The 13429-nt window shown below is 41.7% G+C and overlaps 1 protein-coding gene across 1 annotated transcript in view; it reads left to right on the forward strand.

Moving 5' to 3' along the window:
- Window positions 1-13429, forward strand: part of LOC134353468 (eosinophil peroxidase-like) — a 90163-nt gene that overhangs the window by 72518 nt on the left and 4216 nt on the right. Inside the window, exons 11-13 of the mRNA XM_063061473.1 lie at window positions 1483-1653; window positions 8955-9192; window positions 10956-11164. Coding sequence (XP_062917543.1) covers window positions 1483-1653; window positions 8955-9192; window positions 10956-11164 — 618 coding nt within the window. The remainder of the gene's footprint in view (window positions 1-1482; window positions 1654-8954; window positions 9193-10955; window positions 11165-13429) is intronic.

Here is a 13429-nt window from a genome sequence, read left to right on the forward strand (position 1 = left end):
GCTTTAGCACCCCTTTTAAATTCACCAGGTCCAATTTCAAGTGCTCCCTTTTAACCAATGGGGATAACTCGAAAATTTTGGTGGCAAAAATAGGAAAACAGATTATTATCTGAATGGTGGCCGATTAGGAAAAGGGGAGGTGCAACGAGACCTGGGTGTCATTATACACCAGTCATTGAAAGTGGGCATGCAGGTACAGCAGGCGGTGAAAAAGGCGAACGGTATGCTGGCATTTATAGCGAGAGGATTCGAGTACAGGAGCAGGGAGGTACTACTGCAGTTGTACAAGGCCTTGGTGAGACCACACCTGGAGTATTGTGTGCAGTTTTGGTCCCCTAATCTGAGGAAAGACATCTTTGCCATAGAGGGAGTACAAAGAAGGTTCACCAGATTGATTCCTGGGATGGCAGGTCTTTCATATGAAGAAAGACTGGATGAACTGGGCTTGTACTCGTTGGAATTTAGAAGATTGAGGGGGGATCTGATTGAAACGTATAAGATCCTAAAGGGATTGGACAGGCTAGATGCAGGAAGATTGTTCCTGATGTTGGGGAGGTCTAGAACGAGGGGTCACAGTTTGAGGATAGAGGGGAAGCCTTTTAGGACCGAGGTTAGGAAAAACTTCTTCACACAGAGAGTGGTGAATCTGTGGAATTCTCTGCCACAGCAAACTGTTGAGGCCAGTTCATTAGCTATGTTTAAAAGGAAGTTAGATATGGCCCTTGTGGCTACAGGGGTCAGGGGGTATGGAGGGAAGGCTGGGTTCTGAGTTGGATGATCAGCCATGATCATAATAAATGGCGGTGCAGGCTCAAAGGGCCGAATGGCCTACTCCTGCACCTATTTTCTATGTTTCTATGTTTCTATGCTATATGTCCTGTTAATCTTCCCCCCCCAGCATAATCTGTTTTTGTCTCAGATTTCTAGCATCTGCAGCTTATTTTAAAATTCATTCATTATAAAGTTTACCGTTCTACTATGTAATGTCAAAGAAATGAGATAAAAGCGTGCTGGGCAGAACATCAAACAGTTCAGAAGTTCTGTTGGTCTGGCACCACCCAACTCCAAAGTGTGCTGGATTATGAGTGCTTTACTGTATTTGGTTCCACAGCTGCTGTCAACTTTGTGGCTCTTGACTCAAACTGCTAAGTTTCAACTGGAACCCAGAAGCCAGTGTGGATCAGTGTCACTCCACTACCCAGCCAGCACTCAAACTAATATTTTAGATCGAGGTATATTTCACAACAAAGAGCTGCCAGGAAATTTGCTTTGTCTTGAGTCTTCAAGAACAATTATTAAATCTATTTTGGCTAAAGTATGTGTATTTTCATTAATATAGCGATTGACTACGATTTACTGATAGCATTGCAGTTAATGGCAGGCAGGCTAAATACTGGCCAACAGTAAAGTTAAAATTCCCCACTAATGCTCTCCTGTTACTCAGACCCAGTTCACTGTGATATATGGTTGTATGTACTACAGGAGGCATTGACCCAATCATTCGAGGCATTATATTAAACCCAGCCAAGCTTCAAACACAAACACAGATGATGCCGGAAGAGCTGACGGAGAAGCTGTTTAAGCCCAAGGAATCCTTAGCATTGGATCTGGCAGCACTGAACCTGCAACGAGGAAGGGATCATGGGCTACCAAGTGAGTATCAACACTAAAGACATACAGAGGGCTCAAGCTAGTCCATCCCTAATGACGTTGTGAAGCCACATCAATGGTCACGATGATGTTTTAAATTATTCAAAGAATACACCAAGCAATTAGAAATGAAAATGCCTCTAATTACAAAGAGGATATAGTGCGGGTTTAAGAAGCTCTTGATACAATTGCCCAGTGTTCTAGTGAAGCCAATCCCCCAGGTGCTGTGCGTGTTTGGTCTCCTTAACTCAGGAAAAACAAAGTTGCCTTCAAAGCCATTCAGCAAGACGTGCATGGGTGAAATGAGTTCCAGCTCCTGGGCCAGTACTGGAAAAGGAGAGAGCTGTTACACTGGGATGGGCTTCACTTGAACCATGGCCAGACCTATCCCAAACTATATGGACTAACTTGAACTATCCTGGGATTATAGACAGGGCTTTAAACTAGAGAGTATAGGGTTTCAAATGATAGACGGTTGCTACGATATTGTCTACTGTACTGGCTGCATATGGTAAAGGTCATGAAGTTTCAACTTATTATTCAGCTTTAACACAAATCTCCAGGGACAAAATTCTGTTGGGTCTTAAAAGAGCATGGGAAAAAGACCCGAGTGTGACTTTTGAGACAAAAGAGTGGGACAAAATTTGCAAAAATGTCAAAATAATGTCAAGAGACCCGAGGGTTTAAGATCCTACACCATTTCTATTGGACTCCAGCAAGGTTAGATAGATTAGGGATGAAAAACACCCCTGAATGCTGACACTGAGAGGCGGATAAAGGGGGCTTAGTGCATGCCCTCTGGTCCTGTTCCAGTATTCAAGAATTTTGGATTATGATACATAAGTATATTGGTGAAGTTTCAGGTATTCAACTCCCTTTCTGCCCTAGACTTTTTGTCTTGGGAGACACATTTGGGTTACGTGGTGATAAACACTCTCAAAATTGGATCCAGACAAGTATACAAAGACAAATTATACTTGGAGATTGGAGGAATTTAGGGGGACCATCATTTCAGGAGTGGGTCACAGAAATGGCCAAAGTGGCAGCTTTTGAACGCATGTCTTACAAACAGATTGGTAGAATGGACATCTACACACAAAAATGGGGCAAATATTTAGGTTACCTGGGGGGGGGGGAATAGTCGTGAATGAAGTGGTGAAGCATATTGTTGAATGGCAGCCTTTTATGTTATTAGAGGTCTAAACAGACACAAATGGATATTATATTGATATTTATTTCTGCTATGTTTGTTTTTATTTTATGGATAATTTTATGTTCTGTAAGCTATGTTTTACATAATTCCAACACTGACTCAAGGGTTCGGGGTTAAAAAATTTTCTAGAAATAAAATTTGATGGTTTAATAAATCAAAATGCAGGAGCAGTGAAACATGTTTGTGGTGAATAAAAATACACATATGAAAGAAAAGATCAAAACTTATAAACAAATCTGCACATTCAAAATGGAAGGCATAAAACAGTTAAGCTTATTACTCTTCATCTGAATGAAGAGCCTCTGAAAGGAGGATGACAAATGTTATTCCTTTGCTCAAGAAAGGTAATAGGGATAATCTTGGGAATCCAATGAGGAAAACTGTTGGAGAGGATTCTTAGAGATGGGGCTTACTAGCATTTAGAGAAGCATAGTCTGATTAGTAATTGTCAGCATAGGTTTGTGAGGGGCACATCATGCTTCACAAGCCTGATTGAATTCTTCGAGGAAGTGACAAAACAATTAGATGAAGGTAGAGCAGTGGATGTGGTCTACAGTATCTGGATTTTAAAAAGTTTTTCGACAAGGTTCCCCAAGGTAGGCTATTCAGAAAGTCAGGAGGCACGGGATCCAAGAAAATTTGGTTCCAAACATTCGAGATTGGCTTGCTCACATAAGGCAAAGGGTGGTAATAGATGGAGCATATTAGAACATAGAACATAGAATAGTACAGCACAGTACAGGCCCTTCGGCCCACAATGTTGTGCCGACCCTTAAACCCTGCCTCCCATATAAGCCCCCACCTTAAATTCCTCCATATACCTGTCTAGTAGTCTCTTAAACTTCACTAGTGTATCTGCCTCCACCACTGACTCAGGCAGTGCATTCCACGCACCAACCACTCTCTGAGTAAAAAACCTTCCTCTAATACCCCCCTTGAACTTCCCACCCCTTACCTTAAAGCCATGTCCTCTTGTATTGAGCAGTGGTGCCCTGGGGAAGAGGCACTGGCTATCCACTCTATCTATTCCTCTTATTATCTTGTACACCTCTATCATGTCTCCTCTCATCCTCCTTCTCTCCAAAGAGTAAAGCCCTAGCTCTCTTAATCTCTGATCATAATGCATACTTTCTAAACCAGGCAGCATCCTGGTAAATCTCCTCTGTACCCTTTCTAATGCTTCCACATCCTTCCTATATTGAGGTGACCAGAACTGGACACAGTACTCCAAGTGTGGCCTAACCAGAGTTTTATAGAGCTGCATCATTACATCGCAACTCTTAAACTCTATCCCTTGACTTATGAAAGCTAACACTCCATAAGCGTTCTTAACTACCCTATCCACCTGTGAGGTAACTTTCAGGGATCTGTGGACATGTACCCCCAGATCCCTCTGCTCCTCCACACTATCAAGTATCCTGCCATTTACTTTGTACTCTGCCTTGGAGTTTGTCCTTCCAAAGTGTACCACCTCACTCTTCTCCGGGTTGAACTCCATCTGCCACTTCTCAGCCCACTCCTGCATCCTATCAATGTCTCTCTGTAATCTTTGACAATCCTCTACACTATCTACAACACCACCAACCTTTGTGTCGTCTGCAAACTTGCCAACCCACCCTTCTACCCCAACATCCAGGTCGTTAATAAAAATCACGAAAAGTAGAGGTCCCAGAACAGATCCTTGTGGGACACCACAAGTCACAATCCTCCAGTCTGAATGTACTCCCTCCACCAACACCCTCTGTCTTCTGCAGGCAAGCCAATTCTGAATCCACCTGGCCAAACTTCCCTGGATCCCATGCTTTCTAACTTTCTGTATAAGCTTACCGTGTGGAACCTTGTCAAATGCCTTACTAAAATCCATATAGATCACATCCACTGCACTACCCTCATCTATATGCCTGGTCACCTCCTCAAAGAACTCTATCAGGCTTGTTAGACATGATCTGCCCTTCACAAAGCTATGATGACTGTCCCTGATCAGACCATGATTCTCTAAATGCCCAGAGATCCTAATTCTAAGAATCTTTTCCAACAGCTTTCCCACCACAGATGTAAGGCTCACTGGTCTATAATTACCCGGACTATCCCTATTACCTTTTTTGAACAAGGGGACAACATTCGACTCCCTCCAATCCTCTGGTACTATTCCCGTGGACAACGAGGATATAAAGATCCTAGCCAGAGGCTCAGCAATCTCTTCTCTCGCCTCATGGAGCAGCCTGGGGAATATTCCATCAGGCCCCGGGGACTTATCTGTCCTAATGTATTTTAACAACTCCAACACATCCTCTCCCTTAATATCAACATGCTCCAGAACATCAACCTCACTCATATTATCCTCACCATCATCAAGTTCCCTCTCATTGGTGAATACCGAAGAGAAGTATTCATTGAGGACCTCACTCACTTCCACAGCCTCCAGGCACATCTTCCCACCTTTATCTCTAATGGGTCCTACCTTCACTCCTGTCATCCTTTTTTTCTTCACATAATTGAAGAATGCCTTGGGGTTTTCCGTTACCCTACTCGCCAAGGCCTTCTCATGCCCCCTTCTTGCTCTCCTCAGCCCCTTTTAAAGATCCTTTCTTGCTTCCCTATATTCCTCAATAGACCCATCTGATCCTTGCTTCCTAAACCTCATGTACGCTGCCTTCTTCCACCTGACTAGATTTTCCACTTCACTTGTCACCCATGGTTCCTTCACCCTACCATTCTTTATCTTCCTCACCGGGACAAATTTATCCCTAACATCCCGCAAGAGATCTCTAAACATCGACCACATGTCCACAGTACATTTCCCTGCAAAAATATCATCCCAATTCACACCCGCAAGTTCTAGCCTTATAGCCTCATAATTTGCCTTCCCCAATTAAAAATTTTCCTGTCCTCCCTGATTCTATCCTTTTCCATGATAATGCTAAAGGCCAGGGAGCGGTGGTCACTGTCCCCCAGATGCTCACCCACTGAGAGATCTGTGACCTGACCCGGTTCATTACCAAGTACTAGATCTAGTATGGCATTCCCCCGGTCGGCCTGTCCACATACTGTGACAGGAATCCATCCTGGACACACTTAACAAACTCTGCCCCATCTAAACCCTTGGAACTAATCAGGTGCCAATCAATGTATTCTGCAGGTCTGTTTTAGGACCCGTGTTTCTGTGATTTTACTGAATGACTTGCATGAGGAAGTGAAAGGGTGGGTTAGTAAGTTTGCAGATGACATGTAGATTGTTGGTTTTGTGGATAGTGTAGAGGATTGTCATAGGTTACAATGGGACATTGAAAGGATGCAGAACTAGGCTGAGAAGTGGCAAATGGAGTTCAATCCAAAAAAGTGTGAACTGACTCACTTTGGAAGGTTGAACTTGATGCAGAGCACAGGATTAATGGCAGGATTCTTAGCAGTGTGGAGAGACAGAAGGATCCTGGAGTGCACGTCCATAGATCCCTCAAATTTGTCCAACAAGTTTATAGTAGAAGGCGTATGAGGTATTTGCCTCTATTAGTTGAGGAATTGCATTCAAGTGTTGCAAGATAATGTTACAACTCTATAAAACTCTGATTAGACCATTCCTGGAATGGGTTCAGTTTTGGTCACCTCATTATAGGAAGGATGTGGAAACTTTAGAGAGGATCAAAGGAGATTTACCAGGATGCTGCCTCAATTAAAGAGCATGCCTTATGAGGAAGTTAAAGCAAGCTAGGGCTTTTCTCTTTGGAGCAAAAGAGGAGGAGAGTTGACCTGATAGAGGTGTACAAAATGATAAGAGGCATAGAGTGGACAACCAGTGCCTTTTTCCCAAGGTGGAAATGGCTAATATGAGAAGGCATAATTTTAAGGAGATTGAAGGAAAGTATTGGGGGGGCGGATGTCAGAGGCAAGTTTTTTTTTAAACAGAGAGTAGTGGGTGCATGGTATGCTCTGCTAGAATGTTTGTGAGGGAAGTACACTAGGGACATTAACAAGGCTCCTTAGATAGGCACGTGAATGAAAGAAAAATGAAGGACTCTGCAGGAGGGATTATTAGATTGATCTTTGAGTGGGTTAAAACTGCAGAAGGGCCTGTACCATGCTGTACTGTTCTATATTCTATGACTATATGAGGCACTTGTAACCAGATAGATGAACTGAGAGCACAAATAGAAGCTAGCTATCATGACAATGTAGTTGCTGAGTGACCAGAATCCATAGTCCAGGTTATTCAGTTTTCCAAAATAACAGGCAAAAAAGGAAAAGGAGACGGGATGGCATTGTGATTCAAGGAAGTTATCAGTATCAAAATGAGCAATGAGAAGGGTGCAGCAGATTGTGATGTGGAAATCAGTTTGTGAGGAAATTTAAAAAAATAGCAATGGGTGGAGTTGCTCTGTAAGCCCCAGTGTTTTGATCTGCGGTGGCACAAACCATAAAGGGGAACATAATATTGAATATGAATAAAAGAGGAACTGTAATTATCATGGGTGATTTTAATCTGCAAATTGATTGGCCAGTCAATTTGGCAATGTGGGAGAAATTTTTACAGTGCATCAAGGACTGTTTCTTTGTGCAAGTGAACCTACCTGGGAACAGGATACTTTTGAATTGATCTTTTTTAATTAGCTAGGGTAATTAAAAGATCTTGTACTTGAGGATCATCAAAGGAGTAGTGACCACAATGTAGTGGAATTCCAAGTACAGTTTGAGAGTAAAATCTTGGTTCCACAACCTGTGTCCTCAACCTAAATAAAACAAAAGCAAAGGTATTAAGGAAGAATTGTCAAGTTTGTACGAGGAAGAAAGGTTAAAGGGAAGTTCAACAGATAAGTACAGGCAGATATCAGATAATTAGCAAGAGGATTCTGAGGAACATGTTGGTTGATAACCATCGGTAGTTAAGAAAAATATTAGGTCAAATCTAGAGCACACTGAGTGTTAAAAATGAATTGTATAAAGCAATCCTTGAAAGGTAAGAAAACAATCATTTTCAACTGACTTGCATATAAATATCTTCTCAGAGAGTGGTGGACCTTTGGAATTTTCTATTCTAGAGAGTTGAAGAGCTAGATTATTGGAAGTATTTAAAACAGGATATAGATACATTGTTGAAAGATCTGGGGGCTGCATGGCACAGGAATCAAGGCCTGGAGTAGATCAGTCATGATCACAGTGAGAGATAGGGTAGGCTTGAGGCTCATATGGTATCACTTTGCTCCAATTTTTTGTATGTGTTCCTGTATGTAAGAGCTTATCACATCGATTCCTGAGATAAAAGGAAACATTGAAAATCTGTAACTTCAAAAGTTGAGAACTGATGTCAATTAAACGTACAAAATTAAAGGAGTTTGAAAGTGTGATTTCCAAGAGCTTTTCCCACTGGATGATGGGCATTCGACTGAAATTCATAGTCTTGGATATGATAATATCAGATCAAAAGCTGAGTCACAAAGATGAATTAAAGGGAGAGCTTTTAAACAACATAAGGATGTGAAGAGTTAGAAGTGTTTAGGAAGAGTTTCATAGCTGGCTGAAAGCATGAACAGCAGCGTTGGGGAAGGGACTGTTACAAAACATTTATATACAGTAATTAATAAAAGTAAAATTAAAAATGAGTTTACTGATTTGTCTTGTTCTCAACCTCACTGGGACTATAAAGCTCTTTTGATGTTATGGTACAAGGCACTTCTGTAAGTTTCTGTTGCTGAGTACCACGTCACACTCTAGGTCCAATATCAGTATCATAGCGACTAGCAAGAAGGGTGCAATGGATTGTGATGTGGAAACCAGTATGTGAGGAAATAAAAACATAGCAATGGTGAGAAGATATTTACTCCTAAAATTTTGAAGAGATAGTTTTGAGGCATATAGAATACTGTGGAGTTACTGATTGAAGCAAAGTCCATCTCCCTTTTCAACAACAGATTTGATGTTTGTTGAAGGAAAAGACCAAGGAGAAATGGGAACAGTGGGCATAGGTAGTTTGGACAGCTGCTCAAGAAAGATTTTCCAACATTTTGACTGATGGAAGGAGACAGGGCAGATTGGTAACAACAGTAATGTCCAAAGCTGTACATAAATGTAGTTTGATAATCTTTTCTTTCTTGTGTAGATTATAACGCTTGGAGGCAGTTCTGTGGACTGCAGGAAGCCAAGAACATCTCTGAATTAACGCAGATCGTTAACAGCACGTACTTAGCGAGAAGGCTCCTGTCAGTGTACAAGACACCAGAAAATATAGATGTGTGGATTGGTGCAATAGCAGAGCCACTACTACCTAGAGCTCGTGTTGGGGAGCTCTTGGCTTGTCTTCTTGGAAAACAGTTCCGAGTTCTGAGAGATGGAGATCGGTGTGTATGCAAATTTGCTGCCCATGGACTTGACTACCTCCCGATGCTTTGATATTAGGGGATCATGGATTATATTTCCTGTACAGGTGGTGCTCTTTATTTGTGTTGTTGTACGACCTGCCGTACACAATAGGCAACACACAAAATACTGGAGGAACTCTGCAGGCCAGGCAGCATCTAGGGAAAAGAGCACAGTCGACATTTCAGGCTGAGACCCTTCATCAGAACTGGAGAAAAAAAGATGAAGAGTTAGAAGGAGCAGGGAGGGGAGGAAGAATCACAAGGTGGTAGGTGAAACCGGGAGGGGGAGGGGTGAAGTAAAGAGCTGGGAAGTTGACTGGTGAAAGAGATACAAGGCTGGAGCAGGGGGAGTCTAATAGGAGAGGACAGGCGGCCATGGAAGAAAAGAAAAAGGGGGAGGAGCACCAGAGGGGGGTGATGGGCAGGTAAGGAGACAAGTTGAGAGAGAGGAAAGGGGATAGGGAATGGTGAAGGGAGGGGGCATTACCGCAAGTTCGAAAAATCAATGTTCATGCCCTCAGGTTGGAGACTACCCAAACGGAAAACAAGGTGTTGCACCTCCAGCCATCTTGAGAGTAGAAGCAGCCATGAACTGACCTGTCGAAATGGGAATGAGAAGTGGAATTGAAATTGGCAGCCACTGGATGGCACATTGACACAGCTAGTAGAGCTACTGGCTCACAGCTCCAGTGACTCAGATTTAACCCTGACCTCCGGTGCTATCCATGTAGAATTTCCCTATTTTCTTCTTGAATATTTGGGTTTCCAGGGGGTACTCCGGTTTCCTTCTCATCCTTTAGTTTGCCGGTGAGTGGTAGAGCCTGAGAGGTGTTGATGGGGACATGGGGGCTATGTAGCACTAAAATGTCTGTTTCCATGATGCATGACTATGACTTTGTGAGGGGATTCCCTACTACAAATGGAGTTCTGAGAATTGGCCCAGAATGCACACTTATTGAAACAAATCAACTTTCTTGAAAATCAGGTAGCTAACACTGACTTGCTACATTAGAATATGAAGTTTTGGAAAAAATTAACATGGATAGATAGGACCCAAAGAGGTTTGGGATCTACAGTTCTGCTCACGAGCACGGTCAGAGTTGAATAAGATAAAATTCTATGCAGTACATAGATATCTTTTCACAATCAGTTGCCACTGTGGCTGTAATGCCAATTTAAGTGTTTAAGAATTTAGCATGGAATTGAGCGTAACCCTTTAATATACATTCACAGTTCCAGTTCACCATCATGTGGCAAGACAGGCTCCATTAACAGCCTGCTACAATCAAGTAAAAATCTCAAGTAAAACCATGATACCGGCATACTTTTGCACACATTTTTAAAACACTTGCTGTTTTCTTTGCCAGATTTCTCTTTCTTGAGATTGCTGATTCTTGTGGTATATTGCCCTTACATCCGCTGACATCTTGTATTTGGCTGTTTTTAATCAGTCTGCAGAAGTAATGAATGTTAGCAAGTTATGACAAGATAGGTTGGATAAAATTGTCTTTATCTAATTTCTACCTACAGACAACACAAAGTAGTTGTCTTACTGGAGTAGAGGTACTCAAGTTGATACCAGCATTAGCAATCAAACAGATCAAATAACTCAGCGAAATGTAGGAATCAAGACTATGAACGAGGTAATACAAATTAAATTGAGGACAGCAAGATCAATACCACGTCAGGCAAAATGCATTAGTCAATTCCTAGTTGTGACACTTGTTTTCTTTTTGCAAAAGGTTCTGGTGGGAAAACGAAGGTGTGTTTACCAGCCAACAGAGAGAAGAGTTGAGTAAAGTCACTCTGTCCAGAATCTTATGTGACAACAGCAGAGTTCAGAGAATCCCCAAGGATGTGTTTTCACGGAACCAATATCCCAATGACTTTGTACTTTGTGACAGCTCCGCAATCCCCTCACTCAATTTGGCTCCTTGGAAAGAGGCTACAGGTGAGTTGCCATGAACTAATTCTAAAAAGGAATATTTAGATGAGGTACAGTAAGAATGGGGAGGGTAGGGTGGGAACAGTATGCGAAATGGTGAAACCGGCAGGAGTGTTAATAGACATTCTCTCGCTTCAGCAGACTGAGGTACTCACCTGCTTCAAGCAGGCCTCAATCATGCTGGTCGCCAAGACTGTGGTAACCCACCTCAATGACTCTTGTTTAGTAGCACTTACATCCACTTTTTTGAAGTTCTTTCAGAAGTTGGGGATGAAACATTAACTCCTGCCTGAGAAGTGACCTGGATCCACTCAAATTTGCTACTGTCACAAGAGGTCAACAGCAGATGACATTTCATTCACTCTTTACTCAATTCTGGAACATCTGGACAATGAGGACACATGTCAGGATGCTCTTCATTCAGCATTCAACACCAATATCCCCCTAAAACTAATCACTAAGCTCCAATATCTAGGCCTTGATACATCCCTGTGCAACTAGATCTTCGATTTTCTTACTTGCAGGCCCCAGTCAGTACAGATTGGCAATGACGTCTCTTCCACAACCACTACCAGCATCACTGCACGACAAGTCTGTTTACTTAGCCCCCTGTTTTACTCGCATTATACCAGTGACTGTGTGGCTAAGTACAGCTCCAATGCCATATTTAAGTTTGCCAAATCAAAAAGGATGACAAACCAGCATATAGGAGGGAGATTAAAAATCTGTTTGAATAATGCCACAACAACCATCTCTCACTTAACATCAGCAAAACAAAGGAGCATATTATGGACAACTGAGGAAGAACCCAGAGGTCCATGAGCCATTTGTCATTAGGCGATCAGAGGTGTAGAGGGTCAACAACTTTAAATTCCTTGGTGTTACCATACAAGAGGATCTGTCCTGGGCCAGCAAATGCATGACAGTGTCTCGATTTTGTTATAAGCTTTTTAGATTTGGCATGCCATCTAAAACTTTGAGAAACTTCTATAGATGCATTGTGGAGTGAATCATAACTGATTGTGTCATGGCTGGTATGGAACTTCAAAGCCCAGGCATGGAAAAATGTACAAGTGGTCGATACAGTCCAGACCATTACAAGCAAAGCCCTCCCCATCCCATCACTGAGCATATTTACAAGGAGCACTGCCCCAAGAAAGTAGCATTCATCATCAAGGGCCCCCACCAAGAAGGCTATGCTCTCCTCTCACTACTACCATTGGGCAGCAAGTACGGGAGCCTTAGGTCCCACACCACCAGGTTCAGGAAGTTATTATGCTACAAACATCAAGTTCCTGGAGGAGCAAGGATAACTTTAATGACTCTACAATTCATGCTCTTATTTATTTACGTATTTGTGCAATTGTCTTCTTTTGCAAATTGATTGTCATTATTTATGTTTAGTTTTTCATAAATTCTAATGTATACCTTTGCCTTCCCGTATGAAAGCGAATCTCAAGGTAGTATATGGTGACATATACACACCTCGATAATAAATTCACTTTGACTTTGGATAAAATGAATCATAGATAAAATTGGGGCTGTTTAAGAAGCTGAAAGAGTACAAGCTAAAGGCCAGAATGGATGTAGATTAGGGTCTGAGATGAGAACGAGACAATATGTGGAATAACAGCTTGAGTTCTGAATTTGATTCCAAATTATGAACATCCATTGACAAAATATAATTGATAAGTGCATACTAAGTAGAATAGAAATAATCACTATTTTATCTTAAAGTACTTGCGGACAATAGCGCCATTCACGGTAACAGCTTTGGAGAAAAAAATACTAATGTTATATGTTCTTTATTACGTATTCCTGAATATTCACAAAAATGAAATTACTTTTTTTAAAAAAAATAACTGGAACCAATTGCTAGTTTATATAAAAAGATGATTAATCAAATAAAATTCCCTCAGAGTTCGCAACATTCTCTTTCCCACCCTTGGTATTCATCAGCAATGAATGTTTATACCTCAGTCAGACCTCACAGTACATGGGATCACCTTACATCAATAGCAGTCCTTTTAACAAAGCAAAGCCACATGGTGTACATTCTGAGGCTAATTTCCAAGTCTGATTGGCCAGTGTAAGACCTCAACTGCTGGGAACATACATGAAAAACATTCAAGCATCATTGTGAATATTTCACCCATTTTTCTAATTTTTTTCTCTCTCAGATTAATACCAGTCTTGGTCTAAACCACAAAGTAGGTGATGTAATACTGGCTACTCAAATCACTCATTGGCCAGAATTCAGTACCATTGACT

The sequence above is a fragment of the Mobula hypostoma genome, chromosome 11 (assembly GCF_963921235.1).
Source record: "Mobula hypostoma chromosome 11, sMobHyp1.1, whole genome shotgun sequence".
NCBI lineage: Eukaryota > Metazoa > Chordata > Chondrichthyes > Myliobatiformes > Myliobatidae > Mobula > Mobula hypostoma.